Below are 27,615 nucleotides of genomic sequence, written 5' to 3'. Positions count from 1 at the left end.
TTGAGCACAACTGTGTGTGTGTGTGTGTGTGTATGTGTATATGTATATATATATATATATATATACAGTTAAAGTCAGAAGTTTACATACACCTTAGCCAAATACATTTAAACTCAGTTTTTCACAATTTCTGACATTTAATCGTTGAAAACATTTCCTGTCTTAGGTCAGTGAGGATCACTATTTTAAGAATGTGAAATGTCAGAATAATAGTTGAGAGAATTATTTATTTAAGCTTTTATTTCTTTCATCACATATCCAGTGCGTCAGAATTTTACATACACTTTGTTAGTATTTGGTAGCATTGCCTTTAAATTGTTTGTACATGGATCCAAATGTTTTGGGTAGCCAACCACAAACTTCTCACAATAAATTGCTGGAATTTTGGCCCATTCCTCCAGACCGAACTGGTATAACTGAGTCAGGATTGTAGGCCTCCATGCTCGCACACACTTTTTCAGTTTAGATTGAGGTCAGGGCTTTGTGATGGCCACTCCAATTCCTTGTCTTTGTTGTCCTTAAGCTATTTTGCCACAACTGTGGAGGGATGCTTGTGGTCATTGTCCATTTGGAAGACCCATTTGCAACCGATCTTTAACTTCCTGGCTGATGTCTTGAGATGTTGCTTCAAAATATCCACATAATTTTCCTTCCTCATGATGCCACCTATTTTGTGAAGTGCACCAGTCCCTCCTGCAGCAAAGTACCCCCACAACATGATGCTGCCACTCCCATGCTTCACGACTGGGATGGTGTTCTTCGGCTTGCAAGCCTCAACCTTTTTCCTCCAAACATAACAATGGTCATTATGGCCAAACAGTTCAATTTTTGTTTCATCAGACCAGAGGACATTTCTCCAAAAAGTACGATCTTTGTCCCCATGTGGACTTGCAGACTGTAGTCTGGCTTTTTTTATGGCAGTTTTAGAGCAGTGGCTTCTTCCTTGCTGAGCAGCCTTTCAGGACTCGTTATGTCGATATAGGACTCGTTTTACTGTGGATATAGATACTTGTCTACCTGTTTCCTCCAGCATCTTCACAAGGTCCTTTGCTGTTGTTCTGATATTGATTTGCACTTTTCACACCAAATTACGTTCATCTCTATGAGACAGAATGCATCTCCTTCCTGAGCGGTATGATGGCTGCGTGGTCCCATTGTGTTTATACTTGCGTACTATTGTTTGTACAGATGAACGTGGTACCTTCAGGCATTTGGAAATTGCTCCCAAGGATGAACCAGAGTTGTGGACGTCCACAATTTTTTTTTGAAGTCTTGGCTGATTTCTTTTGATTTTTCCATGATGTCAAGCAAAGAGGCACTGAGTTTGAAGGTAGGCCTTAAAATACATCCACAGGTACACCTCCAGTTCAGTACACCTCCTATCAGAAGCTAATTGTCTAAAGGCTTGACATAATTTTCTGGAGTTTTCCAAGCTGCTTAAAGGCACAGTTAACTTAGTGTCTGTAAACTTCTGGCCCACTGGAATTGTGATGTAGTAAATTAAAAGTGAAACAATGTCTGTAAATTTTTTTTGAAAAATTACTTGTGTCATGCACAAATTAGATGTCCTAAATGACTTGCCAAAACTATAGTTTGCTAATATGAAATTAGTTTTAAGAGGGGGCCTGGGTAGCTCAGTGGTAAAGATGCTGGCTACCACCCCTGGAGTTTGCTAGTTCGAATCTCAGGGCATGCTGAGTGACTCCAGCCAGGTCTCCTAAGCAACCAAATTGGCCCGGTTGCTAGGGAGGGTAGAGTCACATGGGGTAACCTCCTCATGATCACCATAATGTGGTTCATTCTCGGTGGGGCACGTGGTGAGTTGAGTGTGGTTGCCGCGGTGGATGGCGTGAAGCCTCCACACGTGCTATGTCTCCGTGGCAACGCGCTCAACAAGCCATGTGACAAGCATGGGTTGACGATCTCAGATGCGTAGGCAACTGAAAACAATACTTTTACAGCATTTAGTTATCTTGCTTAATGTTAATTGCAACTAATAAATATTTAAAATCAAGTTTTATTTGTTCACATTTGTTAATGCATTATGAACCAACATTAACTAACAATCAACAATTGTGCTCCTTGAAACAACCACACTGTCTTTTTTCAGAGCAGCCTGTATTTCTCCTGAGGTTACCTGTGGGTTTTTCTTTGTATCCCGAACAATTCTTCTGGCAGTTGTGGCTGAAATCTTTCTTGGTCTACCTGACCTTGGCTTGGTATCAAGAGATCCCCGAATTTTCCACTTCTTAATAAGTGATTGAACAGTACTGACTGGCATTTTCAAGGCTTTGGATATCTTTTTATATCCTTTTCCATCTTTATAAATTTCCATTACCTTGTTACGCAGGTCTTTTGGCAGTTCTTTTCTGCTCCCCATGGCTCAGTATCTAGCCTGCTCAGTGCATCCACATGAGAGCTAACAAACTCATTGACTATTTATACACAGACACTAATTGCAATTTAAAAAGCCACAGGTGTGGGAAATTAACCTTTAATTGCCATTTAAACCTGTGTGTGTCACCTTGTGTGTCTGTAACAAGGCCAAACATTCAAGGTTGTGCAAACTTTTAATCAGGGCCATTTGGGTGATTTCTGTTACCATTATGATTTAAAAAGAAGCCAAACAACTATGTGATAATAAATGGCTTCATATGATCACTATCCTTAAATAAAAGACAGTTTATTTGCATGATCAGTCATATTTTCAAAATCAATGCCAAAATTTCACAATTTCTGCCAGGGTATGCAAACTTTTGAGCACAACCTTATAATGTTCATTGTTTGTTCATGATAACTAATGCATTACCTTAAGTTAACGAATGCAACCTTATTATAAAGTGTTACCGAAAACTGTTTAGCAAAAGCTCAATTAATATACTATGAAACAGATTGATATGCTGAAATAATGTTTATTCAGTAAACTGCATTGTTTCAATACATATTAAATAAATGGCTGATCAGAGCAAGGGATATAGCAAAATAATAATAAAACAAAAATCTGTTCTTGTACATTCCTCAATATTCACACATTCATTATGTACACCTACTGTATATGACAGTGTACACATGCATCAGAAACATTCAGACTTAAATGGGCAATTTCCAAAATTCGTGCTCAACTGAGATATATAGTCATGCAGTTGTGAGTAATTTTTAATACATTCATGAAGGTTGCTTATTTTTGACATTTTTCATTCTCTTTTCTTTTAAGCATTTTCTCACTGGGCTTTTTTTTATTTATTTATTTTTTTACCAATATATTTTCTGCTCTTTATCTTTTTCTGCTGGCTTTTATTGAGGATTCTACACCACACTAAAGGCTTTACTTTCTTTCATCTGCATCTTTTCATGTAGTCCTCCTTGCTACTCCCTTTTAACCTGCTCTGTCTCTGGTGCTTTTGCCTCTGTTTTGGATGATGTTTTAGATTTTACAGCCTTCACTTCATGTAAGCCACTGTCTGATTCTCTGTCAACTTTTGAGACAGTTTCTTCACTTTTTACATCTTTGGTGGTTCCACTGTCAGTTTGAGGGCCTTTGGTTGTTACACTTTCCCCTTCTGCTTTTTCAGACATCTCCACTTTGCTCTCTTTATGATCCTTTTGCTCTGGCTTTGCATCAGATTTGGTTTCCTTGGATTTAGGGGCTTCATTACTCTGTGTTTCATCAACCGTCTTTTCTGAGACTTTTGTTTCTCCTCTGCTGGTTTTCACACTGTCTACACTGCTATCTTTTGTGGTGTCTTCCTGTTTCTTTGACTCTTCAGGTTTAGATTTTTCTCCTGCAGCCTGTGAAAGGTCTTGTGTTTTTTCTGGTTCTTTAGGCTTGGCACTTTCTACTTTTTCTGTTTTCACACTGTCTACCAATCCAACAGCTTTGCTTTCTTCCTTTTTCACGGATTCCTCAGTTTTTTGTTCTTTTTCCTCTTTTTTTGTTGGAGACTCTTGCTTTTTCTCCACATGTTTTTCAGCCTCTGTTAAATTGTTGGTATCCCCTTGCTCAGATTTTTGAGCTTCTACCTTCACATTGTCCAAAATATCCTTTTTAGGTGAACTTTCATCTCTACTCTTCTTTGATTCCTCCTTTGTATCCTCTCCTGAAGTAGTCTTTTTTCCAATCTCAGCATTTTCAGGTGCTGGCTGTGGTTCCGGTGTGGGAGTATCCACCTCTACAGATTTCACTGCCGCTGTTTCTTTCTCTTTTTCTGCTGTTTTTGCATTTTTTTGAGAAGATACCTCATTGGCCTGTTCACTGGGCTTAGTGTTTTCTCGAATTGTCATTTCAGGACCGCCGTGTGGCTCCTGAGGTGGTTTGTCTTTTGGACCAGTTTCAGCTGATTTCTCTGGCATTACTTGCTTTTCTAACAGTTTTGATTTTGGGACATCTTTATCTACCTCTATAGCTGGTTTATCGTACTTCACATGTTCCTCATCAGGTGCATCTTGTACTTTTCCTTTTAAACCATCCTGCTGGTCTTTGAGCTCTATGCTCTTTGTGTCTATTTGCTCATCTTTATCTGTTTCATCAAGTGTTTTTGCTGGAATTGTGTCTTGAGTTGGTTCAGAGTCAGTGTCTGCATCTTTGTTTACCTCAGTGTTTTCAGCTGGCTCTTCCTCTCTTTCACCGACACCTTCAGTCGGATTGTCTTCATTTTCCTCTGCCTCTGTTTCACGGCTATCTCCATTGCTGTTCTCCATGGCCGGTTCTTCAGTATCCTCCTGTGTGATGTCACCTTGTGTATCTTTCTCACTGCTCTCCTCGTCTGGTTTGTCACCTTCTCTCCCCTCCCTGCTCTTGTCAGACCCAGTGTCTGATATCTCCACATCTTCTCTGGTTGTCTCTGTAATGATCTCTTCAACAAATTTGTACTGAGGCTCTGCTTTCCGAGTTGCTCCCCCCTGCCTTTTGACACAAGGGAGAGTATAGATGGGTGACTGTCTGTAAATATGTGGTACTGAAATATGTGCATCCGAGATTGTAGAGTACCTTGACTCTTCCCCCTCCAAAAGTTTTCTATAGAATAAAATGGAAGAACAACAAAATAATTCAGATATAATCCAGAATAAAACTTCCAAATGTATTATGCTCACCGGTCAAACTGTTTACACAAAATACTGTATAATAATAGAATTGGTAACTTTAGCAAAAAAAGTAATCCACCACAAATTACTATTAGCTTCATTGAAAAGTAATTGGATTACTAATTATGTTACTTTTAAGTTACTTTCTAAAACACTTTCACAGAACAGTTTGTTTTTCCAATCAACAAAATGAAAAATAATGTGTATTTTCTTCTTTGTTAATTGTCACACACAAGTCATACACTTAGCACCACGCGTTTCTCCCTTACAATGACTTCTCCCTAATTTATACTATGGAAGAAGTCAAACTTTTTTTTCTCCTGGACGAAGTAAAGCACTCTATGTGTGCAAAGCCGGCATTTATACAAAGCACAGCGTCTTTTTAAAATTTGTTTGTTGAAAGTGACGTCACAGTGTTTAATGAAATGTTCTAGTCATGGAAGCAATGCCAATAATGCATCTGACTTCATTAAACCGCAATCTCTTTCCACACATTTGTCATAGCCACGCTGTCTTTGTTGAGTTTGTGTTGTGAATCATATAAAAAAGTGTACTTATGCACAAAATCTGAGAGACAGGCTTCAGAGTTATCAATTTTTAATGATAGTAACCCAGGTGACAACTCCTCAACTGGCATGCGCAATTGTAAATAAAAAACCCATGTCCAAATCACACCCATGATTCGTTTTAACCAATCATCAACGCACTTTGACCAGTCGAGTTCTCCTAGGTCAAGAGAGGAGATGTGCGCGAACAGGAGAAATATGACCAAATGTACTTAAAAGTTCTTAACTTTTAACAATAAATTGGAAGTAACCTATCTTTCAAAGAATTTAAAATGTAATGTGTTACACTATTGTACAGTAACTAATCACTTTGTAATCAGATTACACCCAACACTGGTGGGGGTTTTTAATGGCTGATGCCGATATCTAGACAGCAGGATGGCCAGTATAATGCTGATATAAACTGAATATATGATAACAAATAAGATTTAAGATAGGGATGTGCACGAGTAATCGAGTACTCGCTCAGCACCAGGTACTTGAGTATTTAAAACATTACTCGAACATCGCAAATTAATTTTCCTTTACGCATTTGCTTGCTGTGAGCAGTGCTGAACTATAATTAATCTCTTACCAAATCTCACAGTAACAATTGAGCCAAGTGGAAAGCGCTGTGGATGTGTCGTCGATGGAAAAAAGCCAACTTTTACCACTTGTTTTTCTGAATAATAACATGCGAAAAGATAAAAATGTGATAGCCTTCATATAGACACATATAAAGAGTTTATATATGTGCATTACCCTAATGCGCTCAGTATTGGTTTCTATGTAAGCTCTGGGTGAGTGAAAATGTTTTTTTACTGTTATTTTTAAACATTTTTGTTAATGCATATTGTTTATTTAAATTTTCCCCAAAAGAAAAGCATGGTTTGTTATCTTATTTTGAGTAACATTTGTGAATAAAACAAAATATACGATTCACACGTGTCATGTGTGTTATTTTTAACGTGCATTTTAATTTCCAAGTAATTGAGTACTCGTTTCCTCAACTTCAAAATTACTCGATAATGCCTATTCCTAATTAAAGACAAAAGTCCTGAATTAAAACAATAAAATGTTATTATTTTACACAATATTTCAAATTCACCCCAAAATATCTGAAAACAGAAAATATGTATTATGCATCGACAAGGCTGACAGTAGATTTTGGAACTGATCACAAGGACAGAAGTGAACATGCATTTATGATAATTGGCCAGTTGGCCACAATTGTCTCCCAGTGATGATAATCTCAAAATTTACAAATTTATCGGTCCATTACAATTGTATACTCAATCAAACAAGTACCTGTAAGAATAAATTTCAGCATCCAGGGCCATTTTTACATTGAGAAGATCCTGGTACTCCCTGAGATGGCTGCTCATGTCACATTTGGCATTTTTCAGCTCGAATTCCAGCTCTCTGATTGTGTCCTGTACCAAAGATAAAATACTGTAAGCATGGAAATCCATTAAAAAAAGAAAACATACTGTACCACGAACTGGTCCTGAATATTAGGGAATGCATGATATAAATTCTTGAATTAGCAGTGTGTAAAAGAGCAAAATTATTACAAAACTGTTCACAAAAATGATGAATTGTTCCTTTCTTTTGTTTCGTTGTATGTCGAATTTCAAAGCTGCTTTGCTGATATGATATTTTTGAAGGTGCACGGTTGCTCACCTGGTAATGATGGATTTCAGCATTGTGTCGTTGCTCGAGGTCATAGAGCTGCCTCTCCAGTGCCTCTCTCACACCTTTCACAGAATCCAGCTCAATGTTCTTGGACTGAAGCTGTCTCCTGTGTGCATTAATCTCTGCTTTAGTTGCAATGACGACCTCTCTGTTGACCTCAGCAGCTTTGGTCAGTTTGGCGAGCTGTGTGCGAAAGCGCTCCTCAGCGTATCGGATGTCAGGGTTGGTGTGACCTTCAAATTGCATCCTGATGTCTCTCAGAGCTGCAGTAATATCGCTTCTACTAAAATCACTCATTTCTGCAGTCACATGACCTTCCTGGATTTGGACTATCATTTCTGCCACCTCGCTCTTGTGGTTTTTCTTCAGGAAGCTGATTTCATCTTCCAGAGCTTTTGCTTTTCTGTCCATCTCTTGCTTGGCTAAGTTTGCATCGATGATGCATTTCTTCAGCACTGAAATGTTGTCCTCAGCATCGACTCGACCACAGGCTTCTCTCTCACACTTCTCTCTCAAAGTGTTGAACTCGTCCTCCAGATTCTGGCGATTGATCTCAATCTGATGCTTTTGAAGTGCAATCTCGTGAACTTGCTGCCTCAGATCGTTGAGTTCTGATTCATACTCTTTGGACAGAGAGGTAGAGGAATTGGCTTTGAATCTATTGGCCTCGATTTCTCTCTCGAGCGTTCTGTTTTGGTTTTCCAGTTGACGCACCTTCTCGATGAAACCCGCGAAGCGGTCATTGAGTCCCTGCAGTAATTCTTTCTCACTCACTTTCCTCAGAGGCATCCCACCTGCGAGTTTATGTGAAAAATCTAAGCTATCGACTGCTCTAGCACCGAATTCAAGGGTTTCATTACCTCTCAGTACAGTTTTGGACCCCAGGCTAACGGCAGTCCTTGAGATCAGTTGTGATGAAGGACGTGCCGTTTGATACCGGTACTCTTCTCGTGCCCTGGCAGGTGAATGAAGAAGTCGCTTCATCGCGAGGCTGATGCGTTTTTTGTTGTTGTTGTTGTTTGTTTTTTTGTTGTTGCAGCGTTTAGGAAAAGACTTGTGCCCTTTATATACTGCAGTAGATGCTAGGTTTGCGGAACGGAGCTGTCCGTGCTGTTTAAATGCACAGAATCAGCTGTTCAGCTCAGCATCATGCGCACTCACTCTTCCGCGAACCTCCAGGGAACCACTGTGACGTCATCCGAACTCCACTTTATCCGCTGATTCCGGACTCGCACTGTTTGGGATGATGCGAGACCTCATTTGTCTTCTCCTTTTATAAACTGAGTTAATTTTTCAAGTAATAACCATGCTGCTGAATATGTTGTATTTTTGTAGCCAATGTTTTGCAGTGTAAATATTTACACTGCAAAAAAATAAAAATAAAAATAACATTTAAAAAAAACAATTCTTGATTCTTTACCTGAATCTCTTAAACTCATTCATAATGGCACGAATACCATTATGCTGTTAATTTTGATTATTTGTTATTTTAATTATTTTGAATAACTTATTTATTTTTTAATGTAATACACATTATATATTTCCCCTTTTCCTGTATTTCTCCAAAGCAGTGCCAACTGTTCTTTGTGCACATAATAATGAAATAAGAGTCCCAGCTTTTGGGAGGCTCTTATTTTTCTCCTTTAATAACCTGTGAGTTAAAATTGCCATCGAAGGATGTGTGTATATATATATATATATATATATATATACACACACATCTATCTATCTGTCTGTCTGTATGTCATCTATCTATCTATCTATCTATCTATCTATCTATCTGTCTGTCTGTCTGTCTATCTATGCCTTTTTTATCTTTTCTTGCATTTCTGTAATGAAATGCTCACTGTTCATTTTTATGTAATGTGCAATTTACAAAAAAAAAAAAAAAAAACCCAACTCATATTACTCATTCCTGCACCCTCAACAAAATTTTACATCAGGGCTTTGAGAAGACGCCACACTTAAATGAAGAAGCAAACGTTTTCCTTAGCTCATATGTGATTTAAAAAAATCAATAAATAAATACAATTATGTTGGTGTTATTGATTTTACGCCATTACAGTGTTCTTCCTGTCAGATTTGCACATATTTTATTGGCGGAACAATATGCTTCATGCTATTATGTACACATACAAAAGTCAACTTTTACTTTCAGTCAAGCTGAGTGGCCAGTGAGCTCATGAGAAGTGCTGGATTAAATCCAACAGTGCAGCTTCCACATGACCAGCCAATGTCAACACAAGCCCCACCTGTTTTAATTTGACAATAGACATATTCAAACTAAATTTCCACTTGTCATTTAATGTGCATTTTAACATATTCATTAATAAAGCTTTTAAAATATTGGTTATGTAGCTGTTAAAACAAATCTGATTATACAAAAACGTTCATATATTTAAAGGGACGGTTCACCAAAAAATACAACTTTGTCATAATTTACTGTACTCTATATTGTTCCAAATGCAAACCCATATCACTTTCTTTTGCCGGTGCTAGACAGAATGTTATCACCATTCACTTTCATTACATGATAATAAAAGGACACATTGAAAGTGAATGGTGACTGAGTCTAACATTCTGTCTAACATCTCTTTTTGTGTTCCACAGGAGGAAGAAAGCATACAGGTTGGAACAAAGGTGTTAATAATGACTCAACTAAATATAAAATAATGTATGATTATTTTTTTTTTTCTTCAGTGAACTACTTTAACTCTGACAGCTCAGGTGCAATTATTGTTGCATTTTTGTTACATGAGAGGATAGATATTATAATTAGTGGAACTTCAGATTTCAAAGTAAACCATCTTGCATAGCAAGGAAAGGTGAAGGAAATGTTGTCTCTTAATCAGTGTCTCCATTATTCTCTCTGCTAAAGGAATCCAAGTACATCCGGATCTGGTATGCGTCTCTTCTGTCATGCCATAGGACTTTTTTCAGTCTGTTTCTGCAGTTGATCCATTCAGTGGACACTCGACCCAGCATCATGCCTTGTTTGTAATGCTCAACCGCAGCTGCCTCTGAGCCCAACTTGTAGAGTTGGAAATCTCCATACTTGCGATGCCAGGCTTGAAGATCATTTGGCTTTAGGTCAAGAGCAAAAAGCTCACGGAACTTCTGTTCTGCTTTAGCATATTGTTTGATGTCTGCATACCTCAGAGCTAGCTCCAACTGTGGGTAAATGAACCCTGGATTTAAACTGGCACCCTTCTCTAAATGCTGAATGCAAAGTCTCAGCAACACTGGATTGTGGATGTCTTCCAACTGCATGGCTTTCCAGCGGTAATTGTTGGCAATCTCATGATGTAAACGTGATGACTCTGGTGCTTTCTCTAGCATTCTCAGCAGCACTTCCAGGGCCCTGTCATAGCTCTGCTCTTTCTTCATGAATTTTGCAACACGCAAAACAACACTGAGGTTATCTGGAGCCATTGTAAGTGCTTTCGTCATGTACTCCCATGCCTCAGCATTCCTTTGGTTCTTGTAGCACTTGAGCCCCAGATATACATGGATCATTGCATCGTCTGGGTCCAATATCAGAGCTTTCTTCAACTGGACTACAGCAGCAGACTCTTCGAAACGAAGACGCTTGTACTGGCCAATCTCCAGTCCCTCCAGACAGAACAGAGAAAAGGCATAGCCTGTGTTCCATTCCTTGTCATCTGGCTCTTTCTGCAGGGCTTCATGGAAAGTCTCCTTGGCCCTGATGTATGATTTTCTAGAAAACTTAAGAAGTGACCAGGCTTTTTCGCTCTGAACTTCTCTGTGAAGCTCTGTTGGAGATGGAGCGGGAAAAGCTTTGAGAATTTGATTCACTTTCTCTGTGCAGGTTTTGGCTTCTAGCACATTGCCCATGAGACTGTGCACCCAGGCTAAGTTTCCATATGTCACAATTAAATGCTGTTCATTTCCTGGATGTTCCTCTTTTGCTAGTTCCAGATTCTTAAGTGCCTTGTCATTAAACCCTTGTAAATGTTTGATGAAGGCAAAAAAATTTAAATCTCTATGTTTCAAATTTTCTCCATACTCGCATTTAATTGTCAGCCTTTCACAGAATTTCACTTCAAGGAAATTAAGATCAGCATCCTCCTTTTGCAAGTCCCACGTGAAGTGGCAGGACAATTTTTTAAGATCCTCCTCTGACATTTCCTTATCGTTTCAGGCACAAAACAGAAAGAAGTTTTAAGTTATTTTTAAACATGTTTACACACTCCAGCCGATTTGCTTTCACAGTTTTATTGAATTTAGTTTATTTTGGATGCTTACTCTGCTTACTGTATATCTGACCAGTTTTACAGTAGGACCTACAGGCACACGATTAAATGTTTACTGAAATATAATTTCCATTAAGCATGTAAGCCATATTTTCCTTTAAACAACAACAACAACAACAACAAAATCCCTCTTGATCAAAGGCATTTATTTACATTATTACCATAAAGCTAATTACAGTATTTATTTTGTAAACTAGTGGTAAAATGACTTGTATTACTATTGCTTAAAGCAGCATATTTTATTTTGGTATAATTTTTATAAAGCATTTTGATCATTCTAAAACTAATAAAAAGTCTTACCTTCTATTAACCACAAGCTCTTTTGGTGGAAATCGAAATGTTGTCTGGCTTGACATGTTTACAGAACGGGATTTTGTACGGTTACTCCACCTCCCTTATTTGGATAATATCTTAAGTTTCACTTTCCTCTTGTTGCACCACATAAAGATAAACGAAACTGTAGGCTACAGGTACAACGTCAATCAACATCACATTAAAAAGCAATACTGCTTCACTTTGTGTATGCCGGTAAACTAATTCCAAATGAAGCTGTAAAAGGCCATGAGCCATTCAAGTCTCATATACAAAGTGTGGAGTGCACAATTACGTTGTAACTGGACTTTCAATATCAATAAAAGCGATTTAAGAGAGTAGAGAAAAACAATTATCGACAAATAAATAAACATTGAATATAGTCGAATAAAGTAAATATTCTTAGAAAAGGACATCACATTATACGGAAGTGTAATGTCGTCATCTAGCGGCTAAAGTTTATAACGCTTCACTGCTTTTATTAACTACGCCATGTTAGCAGCTAACAAAATATTTGCGAGTTAGCAATGCAATTACAACGCCAAAATATAGAGCTACTTGATATACTGATTATTTGTTTCAGTCTTATGAAATAAGCCCGTATCTATTGTCTACTTTTACTGTAGAGATGGATTGAATTCTCTATATTTGGTTTTAAAAAGCCATATTTCATTTTTCAAGTTTTTATTAACACCAGACAATACAGTTGAAAAGTTTAGTCAACTTTAATTCAGAGCAAAGGATAAACGTCCGTTTTCAGTATGTAAAAATCTGTTTTCCTTTAGACCTTTTACTGTAGGCTATTACCTAGATCAGAGGTGGCCAAACCTCTGTAAAAGTTGCCCTGGTTCCCCTCCCTTATGATTTCATAATATAAAAAACATTACTCTGCAATCTTTGCAAAGCAAAAATTGAGGTTACAGTGAGGCACTTACAAAAAAAGTGGGGGCCAATTTTTGGAGGATTTAAAAGCAGGAATGTAAAGTTTATAATTTTATCAAAGCACTTGCATTCATTCTTCTGTTAAAACTGTATGTATTATTTGAGCTGTAAAGTTGTTTAAATAGTTGTTTTAACAGTCATTGTAGGGTTTTAGGGTTTGTTGACATTACATCGTCATGACAACGAAGTTGTAAAATTGACTATAATTTTGCACAGAAAAGGTTAGTAAGTGATTTTATCACACTAAAATCATGTTAACACACATATTGTTTATGTCTTGTCACTATACTTTTGAAAAAGTGAGTGTTTTAACGTTCATAAATCGGCCCCATTCACTTCCACTGTAAGTGCCTTACTGTAACCCAGATTTTTGCTTGATTGATTATTGTCCTATATGGCAAGGCGGGCCAAATCAATGGTCATCACAGGCCAACTTTGGCCTACGGGCCCTGGTTTGGGCATTTCTGATCTAGATTATCTTTTGATAGCCAGGGTCAGGCCATCTCCAACAGTGAGCATACTGAGATCAATCCGGTTATCTTTATGTAACTTTTTGTTCAGTTTGTCAATGGTCTGTGAGGACAGGTCATCCTCTGCAGGGTTAATGACCCGTCCACCCCAGAGGACCTAAAGAACAGAGAAACCAGCTTACAGACTGCAAATGAGGAAAGGCAGGCCTATTTATATTTTTGCTTTATTCATCACAATATTATGTAGTTTTTTTTTCCAGCACATAGGCTATATTTTATTCTTAATGAAAAAAGTACATAATGAAAATGTACAGCTATAGTAGTAGTTGTAATATATATACTGTACATCCATTGAGTATGTATTTACAAGCAGACTTGTCTCAAACTAAGCAAACTAAAAAGGGTGTACATCATACTTACATTATCGATTGATACTATGCCACCCTTTCGAACAAGCTGAAGAGACTTTTCAAAGTATGTATCATAATTCTTTTTGTCAGCATCAATGAACACAAAGTCATAGGTTTCAGCCTCACCAGCATTTAAGAGTTCATCTGTGAAGACAGAGCAAAGTTTTATTTCTTTAGCTCTTCTTAAAGTGATGGATTATAAATAAAAAATATTAACTAATTAAAAGTGATGGATAACAATAAAAATTAATCTTTACCCAAGGTTTCAACTGCAGGTTTAATGCGGATATCAATTTTATCCTCCACTCCGGCCTAAAATGAAAGGATTTTGCACAGTACATCCGTCATGTACAACAAATCTTGCTGTGTTTACCATGCATTTCTCAGACATGTTAAGTCTGCATATTGATATGGTGCTATTTATTTATTTATTTATTTGCCCATAGTTGCTACAGAACTAGAAAAAATAAATAAATAAATAAATAAAAATAAAATAAAAAAAATAAAAAGAAAGAAAATTGATGACAAAGTACTGTGCAGTTTGGATTTACTAATTGTGCCGATATCAGCACCCAAATGGACATCCACATCTGTCTCTATCAGCACATTGCAGAGTCTGATGGACATTTCTGCATCTCTCTTCCCTCACTACTGGGCAACTGGGTTTTATACTGATGACTGATGTTCTCACAATGGCAGGCAGTAATCAATGTAAAAACGGAGACATATGTAGGTGTATTTGTGGAGGAGCAACTTCACAGACACAGTTGTCTGAGAGGCAGTGACATGCTCTAACTAACTTCTTTCAGTTGTGAATTAAAACTCAGCAGCTACTAAGCTTCATTAAATATAAATGAATATAAATGACATATGTACAGAATAATGTTACAAATGTGGTGCAATATGTTTTGTTTTGGCATACCTCTGTAAAAAATGGCTTGGCTATTTTGACATATTCCTCATTGATTTCACAGGCCACCACACGCCCATGCTCAGGTATTACCAGAGCCATATTTAAGGCATTGTATCCTGTGTACATACCTAAAGTAGATGAACCCAAGCAAAATGTGTATTTTTTAAGAAAGCAGTGAAATGTGAACACATAATTTCATGTATTGTACTGCTTCCACTCACCTATTTCAATAGTTTTATTGGCTTGTATCAGCTTCACTAGATTAGCCATAAACTGAGCTTGCTCAGGTGCCACCATCATTAAGTTTTTGGAATCCTCCATAGTTTTCTTAAGAGAAATATACAGGTGAGAAAAGCAAAGGCCAAAGGTGTAGTATTTTCCCCCTTCTCTTTATTACTTATTTATCAGGCTTGAGAATATGCTGACCTCTAGTGTTGAAGTGTGAGTCTACATATAAGTCCATAAAGAACATCCCAAAAATATAGTAAAATGTGCAATCGGGTCCAAAAGCCAAAGACCAAATTGAATATCTCATTTTTTTTTTTCTCATTTAAAGCAGGTAATAAAAACAGGCATATATATATATATATATATATATATATATATGTTTAAAAGAATAGTTCACTAAAAATGAAAATTCTCTCACCATTTACTCACCCTCATGTCATCCCAGATGTGTGACTATATTTCTTCTGCTGAACACAAACAAATATTTTTAGAAGAATATCTCAGGTCTGTAGGTTCAAACAATGTGAAGTGAATGGTTTGGTGACCAAAAGTTTGAAGCTCCAAAAAGTACATAAAGTCAGCATAAAATTAATCCATGCGACTCCAGTGGTTAAATCCATGTTTTCAGAAACAAATCAATATTTAAATCAATTTTTTCCCTATAAATGTTCCTCCCTGCCCAGTAGGTGGCAATATACACGAAGAATGTGCATTGCCAAAAAACAAAAGAAGAAGAATGTGAAGATGAAAGTGGACATTTATAGTAAAAAAAAAAAAAAACTTAAATATTGATCTGTTTCTCACCCACTCCTATGATATAGCTTTTGAAGACATGGATATAACCACTGGAGTCGTATGGATTACTTTTATGCTGCCATTGTGTGATTTTTGGAGCTGCAAATACTGGTCACCATTCACTTGCATTGTATGGACCTACAATGGAACCTACAATTGAACCTTGTTCTAAAAATCTTCATTTGAGTTCAGCAGAAGAAAGAAATTAATCTGGGATGGTATGAAGGTGAGTAAATGATGAGAGAATTTTCTTTTTTTGGGTGAACTATTCCTTTTCGATTCAACATTATTTGATATTAATTCAGTGTAAAAAAAAAAGAGGGTGAGACTGAACATGTTAACATCTTTGTACAAAAGGTCTGATTTCCTTGCTTCCATTGAAACACAAAAGATGCTCTGTAGAACATTCTCAAACCATGCTGTAAAACATGGATCATTAGGTTTTGCACAAATTTGTGGAGTCCATGCAAGCTCAAGTCTTTAAAGCAAAAGGGGGACATACCAAATACTAAAAAAATGCTGAAATTCCTTAAAAATTTCAATTATTCTGATAATTTAATTTGTGATGTAATAAGCATTACATTAGAAAAGACTGCAAAATAGAACAGGCTGTAAATTATAACATTTTCCACTAGTGCTTTTAGACTTTTGGACCCCACTGGAGTATTAATCATGTTAATATACTGTATTCACTCTCACAATAATAATAAAATAAGCTAATTATAATGTAAAGGTGGCACATGTGTAGTGTTTATACATACCAGACGTAGTTTGGTTAGCACTAGGTGCTCCCTCAGAGAGTTATTCACTACATACTGTAGTAGAGGATCATCTCCTTTGTGACTCTTGCTAATAAGGGCAGACCTGCATATTCCTACACAAATTAAATTAACCATTGCATTTCCAATTGCACATTGTGTATTTTTAAGTCGATGTTTGGTTACAACTTCTAACCAAACAACCTACTTAAATCAAGAAGGAGCAGTGTTAGCAACAGGTCAAAACAGGAAACACTCCAAAATGACAAGTAACACTGCCTTTGTAAAGCAATGTATTTCAATGCACATACATTTGTATTTTATAAATGAAATTACTTTCACACAAGATTTACCCATCTGAACATATCTGTCATAATCGAAGCAGTCAAAAACCTACCTGTTAATGTCAGCAAGACAGTAACTATGTACAGCATCTTATTCTCAGGAGCCAGAATTATTCAACAGAAACAATAGAGACAAATTAAATTGTGATGTGTCCAAGTGAGGCTTTTATTTCAACTATTTGAGAGAGAAAGTCCATGGTTTGTTTGTTTGGCCTCCTAAGATAAAAAGGTCCTGCTGTGTGCAAGTTATTGATTGCAGCAAAGTTTTAAAGTATTTTTATTTAATGGGTGCCAGGAATATCATGATAATTCACTGAATAGAGAGCGTTTTATAGATCTGAAGAGAATGATGGAAAAATGTTTTCAAGGGAGAGCAGAGAATTACATGTCATTTGCAAGAGCTGTGATTTTGTGACAATTCAAAAAGCTTTCAGGCTGTTTAAATTCATTTCAATTACATATTTTCAGTTGCAGAATGCATGGCTGACTTAAAAAGGGCTCTTCCCACTTTTTTTTATATTCCATTTACTGCCACAGATATATTTTTTGAATGGAAAAATTACAGCAAAAAATTCTTTATACTTATGCAAAATGACTCTATATCTTTTAAGGCATCTATGTGGCTCTTGCATGTGACTTATGTAGGCTAAATTAAATACATTCATAACCTTTTTTTTTTTTTTTTTAAACCAAGATTCAAAGTTTAGGTAAAAATGTATATGGATTTATGAGAGAAAGATTATATTAAAATGACAAATAAATAAATAAATAAATATAATGATATTGATTATTATGAATTTTCAAAACAAAAGAGTATTTCATGAGTGTGGATATCCCGGGATTGGGCTTTGCTTAACCACACAACAAATGATAAGCAATCAATCGACAACTGTGTAACAGCTTATGTTGACAATACTGTGTCAACATAGGCATCCAAATACATGCACCACATGCACATTACTCAATGACACATATTTACTAAGGCATGGGTGAAGTGAACGCTGTGAAAAAACTTTGATAACTTATATATTCACTCTTTGTTTATTGTTGCACACAAGTCATACACTCAGCACCAAAACTGTCTCCCTTACAATGACCTGTTAGCGTGTGCACACCACACAACTGTCAAAAAATGCAAACAGCTGTACATATGAAAATAATTCATTTTTATATGTATTTCACGTAAATAATAGTATTTTTTAAATATAAACCAAGTGTAACCCAAATGTACTTCAAATTAACTTAAAGACAGTGTCTAAGAATGTAATTTTAAAATGTTCACTAATTTTATTATACTTAAAAGTAATTCGATTACAGTAACTTATTACTTTGACACTGTTATTGACAGCCCTCTCAAACAGATAATCAATCCATACAATATTTTAATTATTTCTTTTAGCTTTAGTACAATGACACTAAAAGCCAGTTACTTAATTCAATTTGATTCACATTTAATTTAATACTTTAATTATTTTCTCACACTGTATAAAAGGGTTTTTGTACATTCAAATATATGCCTTTATATTTTAGTAATGGGGGTCCATCACAAGGGAATCCTTGGCATCAAAAAGTTTAAAACCTGTATATTATACTACTCTCAAGTGGATGACAAAATGTTTACAGAAATAGGCCTCCAGAGAATCTGTCTCTGCTTTGTTTTAGCCTATGTAGTTTAGAGACTCATTCATTTCATTATTGCGTTCATGACTTTGCCAGACTTAATGAAATGCATTTTAATGATCAGTCTTTGTAGTAATTTGCATGAACATGCCCGTGGAACTTTGCCTCCCACACACAGTAGTGAAGTTCCGGGTATCAGTCTCAAATAAAGTGTAAGTGTGTCATATGGTAAGTTTGTTGACTTCATCTCGTTACTGGCATTTCAAATATGTTTGTATGTGTGTTTGTGTGTTTCACAATGAGAAAACCAGTGCACAATGCTATTCAGTGACTGGGTGGTGGGGCACTCTCAGAGGAGGCGCACTTCCTCTGTCGATTCGATAATTAGGTATGCACGGATGCAAACAAATCTCCCTGCCCACACATAAGTCATCAGCAGTGAAATGTGGGGCATAACGACTGCCGTCTTTGAATCTTGCTATGCTGTGGCACGTAATGACATGGAGAGATGCCTGTAAATAAAGTGTGCGTTTCAAGTCCGCTCACTGAAAATAAGATGCCATGTTCTCACATCCTTTCTCCCCCATTGCTCCGGGAAGCTTATGTGATGCTAATTGTTTCTGCTACTTGTGCCAAGTACCCACTGTTCTTCAACACTTTCACCAGACAGGGCCCGGTCCCTCGGCTGCTTTAGGTGTCTGTTTAAGGACTGAAAGGATGCGTCTTGCCGTCTTTGGAAAGTGCCTCTCTTCCTCGTCCCAGCCCTGACTGTATTTGCTCTTCCTTTGGCTGTCAGTGCATCACCTTGATATATGCTCCCAAACCCACTCAGAGGGCTCGGGTTAGGAATACAAGAAAAAAATTAGTCCCCACTACCAAAACAAGACAGGAAAATACACATGAAACTGTTAATATGAAACAAAATAATTCAGGAGGCTGTGCCTTTGTTGTGAACAAATGTGACAAATAAATACAGTTGTTGTACTTTTAAAAAATATCAATCTAAAACACAGGAGTAGTTTCAGCTTTTTCTTATTTGCATTTAAGGGTGCCTGATATGGACAAAAATACACATTTCAAGTATTTTTTTATTATTTATCTCTGCACAGCAGCATGAGAAAAGCTCTACATTTCAGTCTCTTGGAGCATATACTGCAAAAATAAATGGATCTGAATCACAAGTTGTAGCAGTAAATAGTGTTTATGTATTTAAAAACTACAGTAAATCTTTAATTATAAAACTGATGTCATATCATATGTAATAATATTATATCCAAAGCCATATCCATGCAATATAAACATGGGCATTCTTTTTAGAAGCAGAGAATGCTGTTCTTGCTATCTTGCAGCAAGTGGCAGCATTGTCCACTTAATGACACATTGAGACTGCAGTTTGCAATTGTCTGCCTGAAAAGACACTGTAGAAAGATCACTGAAATATAGTGATCACCAAGACAGAGTTCCAGTACCTTGCTACTAACAGAAAGCACACGAAAGCATAAAACATGAATAAGGAAAAACTTCCTGCTCTGTTGCATTATTAAAAATGTAATTTTTATTTTATTTTAATGAGAAGAATTAGTTATTTGACATTATTTAACATTACAACAACAGAAAATTAATCTTTTAAGTCTTATATCTGCTCTTAATTGTTTTGTTTTTTTAATCATGTTTCTGTTTACAAAAATTTCTCTAGAAAAAAATAAAATAAAGCTATAGTACAAATAAATTCCACTAAAAATGTATCAGGTAGCTTTATGAAGCCTTATGTACAGTATCTCAGAGATAAGCTGGTACATTTATTTTATATAAGCCTGCCTTTGTGTCTTTATCCCATTGTGACAATGTACCAAACCTGGTCTGCATAAAATTAGACATGAGTGGCAGGTGCATTTGTTTGACTTTCAAATCACTTAGGCATCTTATTTTTATTAACCTTGCATGTAAATAAATAGATTTCAATTTCTATGGAGTTACATATGGCAATGACAGTCCTCAAAACATCAAACAAACTGCTTCAGGGCAATCGCACCATCGCAAGCCCTCTAATGTGAAAGGCACTGACACCTGAAGCAAGGTGCAAAAAAAGACAGATGTCATTTTTTCAGAAACAATTAGTGAGAGAACCTTCGCATTTGAGGACGGCTCATCTTTCCAGCCTGTCGGGTCTTCTATGTGGCAGTGCAAGGCTGCTGGAGCTCTGTCATATATCACTCGCTGCTGACATCTCCCTGCCTGTGCAAGTCAGGCCTCTATAGTGCTGTATGTGCAGCGCACACACACACACACACACACACACACACACACACACGTCGGTGCAGCTATTCTTATGAGGACTCTCCATAATGATTTTTATACTATATGAACTATAGATTCTATCCCCTAACCCTAACCCTACCCATAAACCTAATCCTCACAAAAAACTTTCTGCATTTTTACATTTTCAATAAAACATCATTTAGTATGTTTTTTAAGTGATTTAAATTATGGGGACACTAGAAATGTTTCATAAACCACATTTATAACATAATACCCTTGTAATTACCAGTTTGTAACCTAAAAAAATGTCCTGGTAAACCACCCAAATCCCCCCCCCCCCCGCCCCCACACACACATATGTTGGTGTGGCTATCCTTATGAGGACTCTCCATAGACATAATGATTTTTATACAGTATGAACTATAGATTCTATCCCCTAACCCTAAACCTCACAAAAAACTTTCTGCATTTCACATTTTCAAAAAAACATCGGTTAGTATGTTTTTTAAGCGATTTGAATTATGGGGACACTAGAAATGTCCTCATAAACCACATTTATAGCATAATATTGTAATTACCAGTTTGTAACCTAAAAAAAATCCTTGTAATTGTAGGTAAAAATGTGTCTGAATGAATGAGGGAAAGTTTATATTTCAGCTGCTGTAATTTTGTTTAAGGTTCTCAAAATTTTTGATAACGCTTTGCCTTCATTAGTTCATTTTAAATGGTCCAGTGTGTCAAATACATTTTTAAAAGTAAAAATGTTCCATGTAGTTTCAATTTATATAATTTCATAAAAGTTGTATTCAAAATAATGGACCCTTCTCACATATCCGGGTTTGGAGTGCAGAAGTAAACAATAGCAGGGTAAACTTCTATAGGGTTGAATGGGAGATCACAGCAAATATATATATATATATATATATTTGTTTACAAAAGAAAACCACCATTAAAACTTCCCAAAAGAGGAAAGTTTGTGATGGATTATGGCAGTAAAAATTTACTGTCACTTCCTCAGAAGTTGTATTAGAAACCTTGTCACAACTGTGGTAATTAGATTTGTAAAACTAATTCCAGGGTAATACAATACAAAGTATAATGTTATAAATGTACACTAAATAATGTACAAATTTTGCATTTAAAAAAGTTTGCTAGATTTACAATGCCCAATAAGGTGGAAATGTGATGGGGTTGTGAAGGGTTGATTATAAAATAACTAGCAAAATATCCACATACAAGCATCTGAGTCATTGAAAGAAAATAGTCTTCCACCCATCTGTCTTGGAGGACTTGTCCTTGCAGAAAGCAGCTAATGTATGTGATGGGAAGCTTCAATTCCTTTTTCTCCATATACTGCTGACACCAGGGCTATTTACACCACCCAGTGCGTCTGAAATGGATGTCCTTTTGTACAAAGTCACTTCATTTTGCTTCCCCATTATTCTTGCTTCTGCCTGTGAATGTCCTGTAATTGCCATACTTGAAGTGCTAATGATAATGTTATAACTTGGATCAATTTGCGGTGGCAATTGGACCTTTTTAATTGAGTCGATTATAAAGCCTGTGCATGTTGAAGCTTACTGAGGGAGTGCCAGAGAGATCTCTCTTCAGGTCTAGTGTATGTGTGTGTAATGTGGGCTTTAAGTGCCCCGGGCGAGAGATAAGGGTTCAGGGGAGAAAGATGACGGAGAAGAAGACGAGGAGAAGAGGGCAGATCACAGAGCCTCCACTGTAATATTCCCAGACACTCGCCACATCTGAAGTTAATCCAATCATGAAGCGACGCCTTACTTTCATTAGCCCCAGACACACGAGCATAAGGTCAAGAACAGCTTGTATTAGCACGATGATGTCAGAGAGGAATGGTGTAGATAATTGACTTTCAGTTCCTTTCAGAGGAAACCCCAAAAGCCAGTCGGCCTTATGTAAAACAAAAACGTTAGCCGGTCGTGTGTATAACAACGGATGTGTAAGACATGTCAAACTCATGGGAGCGTTGTCTCCTCCTATTCCTTGGTTGTTCTCAGTGCGGAGCAATGAACAGCCTTGTTGAGTTATCTCTAACAGAGCGGGAATGCCAACATGTCTCTATGGTTAAGTACGTCTGACGACTCGCAAAAAACTCTGTGCGAGCATGACTGCAGGTCTTTGTCATGTCACAATCGTGCTTGTGCGCAGGCCGCAATTTTATCAACTTGATTACCAGCTTGAAATGGCTGGAGGATATTGTCTGTTTTTTATATCTATTATTCATTATGATATCCATCATGATGTTAACTTTGTGTGCTGTTAAGTTGGACTAATCTCAAAGGATTTTCTCTTCCCCTAGTTGTATGAAAATATTAACTCAAGAAAATAAATGAAAACCATGGGAAGTGTGTTTAGTGACTTGTGTCGTAAAGGTTATGATTTATGACTGGAGTAATACATTACATTTGTAACACACACATAATAGGGGACTTGTGAAAGGAATTGCTTGAAATAAATGCTTTATAGCCTATTTAGAGCACATGAGTGAAAATGTTCTTCAAAGGAACCAACCCCCCCCCCATAAAACCTATTTTGCTGTTCATATCAGCAGCAGAGAGGCAGAGGCCCTTTGTAAGGAAATAGTATTCTGCTTAATGTTCCATGAAGACCATGGTGAATTTATATTGATGGGACTGTTGACTCTGAACTACATAGCCATGATTTTTTCATAAGCCACGGGAAACACGAAGTCAGTCAGCTGACAGGTGTTAACACTGAGAATAGCGCTGTGAATAAGAAATGGGACACGCATAAAAGCGGGGCTGGATTTGGTCTCAGAACTTGTGTTTTGCACTGCACCCTGTTAAGTGTATAGCTAGAGGTTTTACTGGTACTTTGTAAACACCAGGATGCATGTCAAATAGGATGAGTCTTGATGGCTGTAAAACAGGACCGTTCCTCGCTTATTATCTTTAGTCGAGCTCTGGAGCAATTCATGCTCGCATTCCTGCGTGTCAGCACAGCCAAGCCCACTTGGGTGAGCATTGATTATTTTGGCTTTCTGGGAAGAAAGAGAGAGGTGTGATTTTTCTTTTATGCTTCTTGAAAGAATCAAGAAGAATAAATATTTGTCTGCGTATGTCAGAGGGGGGCAAATACAGTATGTGTTTATGAGCGTCTGTACAGGGTTAGTGTCACAGCAGTTCTCCTCTGAGGAACAGTCTGCCAACCCCAGGCTGAGCCGCATTCTCACTAGTCAACTTTACTGCCTTCATTTGAGCTGATGAATGGCTGGCTGACTGATCGGCTCCTCGGCTCCTCGGCCTGTAGGCTGTAGTGAGTCCCAGGAGCTCCAAAGGACCCGCCGCCTCTGGCCCACTACACCCGCCTCGCACTTTTCTCTGGCTTTAGTGACAGGAAGGGGGAGGCTGGTGGTTGTGAGGTTCCTCCAAGAGCCGGGCTTTCTGCAGCTGTTGTGTCATTCAGGGCCTACCCATGGGCTGCTGCTTTGCTCAGCAAACATACATCAGACAGATATTAGAGTAATCCAAAGGTAATACATTAGCTAGCGTGCCAGGGGGACGGTGTACTAGTAATGGATGCCTCTGCCGCTCATCCCTTCTGTCAGAGCTCGCTCCACAACTCATCGAAAAAAATTCCACCGCTAAACCTTTTTGCTTATGTCATTACTTAAATTTATTTGGAAGTAATGCACCCAGTATTTTATTCTTAATCACGCTGCCCAAAGGATCGAGACATATTTTCAAAAGAAAAGCTTGCATGCACTTATGAAAGCAATATATTACCTAAGCACTTAGGAACCCCGAGAAAGGAAATAAAACTAGCTGCATGATTCTTGTAGTATGTTTATAAGACTATATTACTATCACACTGAAGCCCCTAATGGCTTGATGCAATGCATTATGGCAAGTACTCTATCTGCAGTTGCATATCTTACCCTGAGGTTATTACAATTCAGATTTGTTTGAACCAATGTTCCCTTTATTGTGTTTTATGGTTCGTACTCTGTAAAACACTCTTTAAAGTGTTCTCTGGACAAGTGAATCTTTCGCTGAGAGAGTTGTTATCAAATGAAAGTTGCAAATTGAGTTGCGTGCATTGTGTGCATGCAAGAGGCAAAAATGATTTGGTTTTGTGCACGACAGATTTAATAGTTCAGGCAAAAGAGAGGATGGCACACTTCTCTCTGACGCAGGATCCTTAGCCAGCTGCAGACTCCAAAAGGAAGATGATCGCTCTGATAGGCCCCTCTGATATCCCCACATATGGGGGGCCATATGTTTCCTTGATAGACAAGCAAGGGCAAGCACAGCACAAACAAGTTCTTGGCACTTGGAGCACTCCGCCTCTGAACAAAAAGAAACACGACAGATTCTCAAGTACTTAGCATAGGGATTGCTGAAGGGTGGATGCATACCCACAGCCAAAAGTCTACTAGATGAAAATAGACAAAAAATAAATGATACGCTTATTAAAATGACATGCACACTATGAGTGTTGGGCTATGTTTGAAATAGCATATAAATATATTACTCTTACCATTGCAGTAGTATACATAGTATCAGGGTCGAAACAGGGCCGAATGGGCTGCGATAAGCTGAAACGGGCCGCCGTGTTGTGCAAACGGGCCGCGACAGGCTGAAGAGGGCCGCAAAACGGCGCTGCGATATGCAGAAAAGGACAGTGACACCCCCACCAACCACCCCACCCCCCACGCTCAAAATGTTTTGGGCCAGTTTCCATGTAAAATCCAGGGCCAATTTCTCTTCCCAGTCTGCCCCTGCATAGTATGCACACTGTGTTCAGTATACAAATATTCGATACGCATAGAATACTCGGACTATATTTTCCAAAATCAGCACTATACTTATGGTGTGGATTACGGTACCTCACAATGCCAGCTTGATCGAATGAAAAAGATGTAACTGTGCCGACATTTCTGCAAAATTACAGTACGTGGTTCATTACATGTATCGCGGCAGTTTCGAGGTGAAACGTCCTGTGTATGGCATTAAAAGCGAGTTGAATGTTCTCCCAAACAGATGAGGTTTTGAAGGTTAATGCTTTATGGAGTTTTAAATCAACAACAAAACATACCTCCCTACCCTTCAACCTAAACCTAACCGATAATTTAATAAAAGCAAATGTGAGATGAAAAATGCAATTGCTGAAGCGACCATGTCATTTTGTGGTGCTTCTATGATGCTTTTGACTCACATATCAACTTGCGTGCTCTTCAGGACTTATACCCCGTCCCTTCGATTAGCAAGTGCAATGCTCTATTTGTCAAGTTACTGCACAACTTAATCTTGCTTGAATAAGGTTGTAAATGTAGTTGAATATGTAATGCAAATGTTAAAATGTAAAAGTGTTTTGATGTCATAAGACAGCAACTGAGTGAGGAACAGAGTGAGAAGTGTTTATGAACAGATAATCTGCCATTTCACTCGTGATTTATGTGAAAGTAAATAAAAGTCATTGTTGTCATAGCACCTCTAGTGTTTATTTTGCCAGGAAAATGGCACAAGACATACAACAAGCCATGTAAAAAATCATTTTGCAAAATGTAGGTATAGTAGTATAATTCTATGAGACCATGTTGCACAAGGCAATGCACTTGTCTTAACCCTCTCTTTGTAGTCTGATGAATAAACCAGAGTTCTTATCAGCCACAATGTTTAACATCTTGTTCTTGACTCATCATTTAATCGGACTACGATATTATATTTTCATGCAAAATCGGGAGTATAATTGCAAAATAATTGTGTTAAAGCTAAAGTATGCTTCGGTTTTCTGCATGTCACTACATCTTGGCACAGTCTGCGTGCAGCACAGTTTTATAACCTCAAACACCTGTATGCATCTGTGCATGTCGTCTGCACAAGAGCCTGGAGTTGACTGTACTTATGAGTATCACAAAGCAGTCGTAGTGCATATGCATCGAATGTGTCAATAGAGTATACTTTGTAAGGCTAGATGTCTCGGCCATGTGTAAGACGTAATGGCACGTGGAAAAACGAAGCATATCCTAGCCTAGCCTTTAATTTTCAAGATGCTACCTGGACACCACTTGCTGAATTTAACTTGCAATGTGATGAGGCAATATGACAACAGTGTAGCATGCTACTGTCTGAAACATTTATTGTGGAATGTTTAATGTTATACTTGCAAAAAACAAAACAAATCAAAACATAAAAACAGTAGGCAGCATACAGTGTGTACTGGGCACTATTCTGTAAGTAGTAAGCTAGTAACCCATTCCAAACATAAATGTGTGTGTGTGTGTGTGTGTGTGTGTGTAAGTGTAAACGTGCATGTGTGACTTTTAGCACTGCCTTGTTGTCCAAAACAGTAAGTGGAGCAATGGAGAGAAACTGTGTTAGTAGACAGCTGGATCAATACCATCCATCCAAATCCTGAGCACTTTTCAGGGTTCTAGAGAGCCAGTCTGTTGTTTCCTGCTCCATATGCTCTGAGGAGAACCAACATTCCCATGTTGGTTCTCCTCAGAGCTCAGTAGAGTCTGCGAGACTGACAGCCCTGCTGATGAGACGATGGCATCAGAAGGCATTGTCTGACAGCTTCTGCAAGACAGCCTTCCTGTCTGAATTTGTGGTGGCTCCCATTTCTGCTTCTCTCAACCCTGCAGAAGGAAGAGACATCCCTGGACGAGGGGCAAGGTGAGGCTGTCACTACCTGACAAGCTTTTATTCACGATGGAGCAAGAAATCATAATTGTTCACAGCCTTATTGATGGTACATAAGTGTCAGTGTGTGTTATTTTAAGGTAGGCCAACTTTAAGCATGGTGTTGATGATCTAAATAAATGATGTCCAGTTTTCTTTGTTTCCACTCTTTCCTAAAAATGTAGAATGTGATGGAGACAATCTAAATCATTTCTGATGCTATGAAATGATGGATGTGCCATGTGTACTGTTGGGATGACAGTGATTGTTTTTAACTTGGGGTTTGAGTGA

General features: G+C 37.6%; 3 protein-coding genes across 4 annotated transcripts; all 3 read right to left on the bottom strand.

Annotated features, from left to right (window-relative positions):
* Window positions 1-2,936: 2,936 nt before the first annotated feature.
* Window positions 2,937-8,990, bottom strand: LOC127413834 (neurofilament light polypeptide). The gene is made up of 3 exons (XM_051651299.1): window positions 7,311-8,990; window positions 6,936-7,060; window positions 2,937-5,014 (listed from the first exon to the last, which is right to left on the bottom strand). The coding sequence occupies exons 1-3, from the start codon at window positions 8,304-8,306 to the stop codon at window positions 3,367-3,369; spliced, it is 2,769 nt and encodes a 922-aa protein (XP_051507259.1). The 5' UTR covers window positions 8,307-8,990; the 3' UTR covers window positions 2,937-3,366.
* Window positions 8,991-9,376: 386 nt separating this feature from the next.
* ifit8 (interferon-induced protein with tetratricopeptide repeats 8) lies at window positions 9,377-12,441 on the bottom strand. Of its 2 annotated transcripts, XM_051651331.1 has the most exons (3): window positions 11,897-12,441; window positions 11,589-11,626; window positions 9,377-11,471 (listed from the first exon to the last, which is right to left on the bottom strand). In XM_051651331.1, the coding sequence occupies exon 3, from the start codon at window positions 11,466-11,468 to the stop codon at window positions 10,167-10,169; it is 1,302 nt and encodes a 433-aa protein (XP_051507291.1). In that variant the 5' UTR covers window positions 11,469-11,471; window positions 11,589-11,626; window positions 11,897-12,441; the 3' UTR covers window positions 9,377-10,166. The 2 variants fall into 2 exon arrangements, with proteins under 2 accessions (XP_051507291.1, XP_051507292.1); XM_051651332.1 differs by lacking the exon at window positions 11,589-11,626.
* Window positions 12,442-12,609: 168 nt separating this feature from the next.
* Window positions 12,610-16,964, bottom strand: comtd1 (catechol-O-methyltransferase domain containing 1). Its single transcript, XM_051651344.1, has 7 exons — window positions 16,822-16,964; window positions 16,428-16,540; window positions 14,865-14,970; window positions 14,653-14,771; window positions 13,988-14,042; window positions 13,741-13,874; window positions 12,610-13,477 (listed from the first exon to the last, which is right to left on the bottom strand). Exons 1-7 carry the CDS (start codon window positions 16,856-16,858, stop codon window positions 13,325-13,327), a joined length of 717 nt encoding a protein of 238 aa, XP_051507304.1. The 5' UTR covers window positions 16,859-16,964; the 3' UTR covers window positions 12,610-13,324.
* Between the last annotated feature and the right edge of the window lie 10,651 nt (window positions 16,965-27,615).

Source organism: Myxocyprinus asiaticus, chromosome 23 (assembly GCF_019703515.2).
Source record: "Myxocyprinus asiaticus isolate MX2 ecotype Aquarium Trade chromosome 23, UBuf_Myxa_2, whole genome shotgun sequence".
Classification (NCBI taxonomy): Eukaryota; Metazoa; Chordata; class Actinopteri; order Cypriniformes; family Catostomidae; genus Myxocyprinus; species Myxocyprinus asiaticus.
This window is presented reverse-complemented; position numbering and strand designations above follow the sequence as displayed.

Excerpts from the sequence above, each read along its gene's own strand:
- LOC127413834 (XM_051651299.1), bottom strand. The coding sequence starts at position 8,306 with ATGAAGCGACTTCTTCATTCACCTGCCAGGGCACGAGAAGAGTACCGG. Across the intron at positions 7,061-7,310 it reads CTGAAATCCATCATTACCAG|GACACAATCAGAGAGCTGGA; the intron begins GTGAGCAACCGT and ends TCTTTGGTACAG. Across the intron at positions 5,015-6,935 it reads GCTGAAATTTATTCTTACAG|AAAACTTTTGGAGGGGGAAG; the intron begins GTACTTGTTTGA and ends TTTATTCTATAG.
- ifit8 (XM_051651331.1), bottom strand. The coding sequence starts at position 11,468 with ATGTCAGAGGAGGATCTTAAAAAATTGTCCTGCCACTTCACGTGGGAC.
- comtd1 (XM_051651344.1), bottom strand. The coding sequence starts at position 16,858 with ATGCTGTACATAGTTACTGTCTTGCTGACATTAACAG. Across the intron at positions 14,772-14,864 it reads CAATAAAACTATTGAAATAG|GTATGTACACAGGATACAAT; the intron begins GTGAGTGGAAGC and ends CATCTACTTTAG. Across the intron at positions 14,043-14,652 it reads CCAAGCCATTTTTTACAGAG|GCCGGAGTGGAGGATAAAAT; the intron begins GTATGCCAAAAC and ends CTTTCATTTTAG.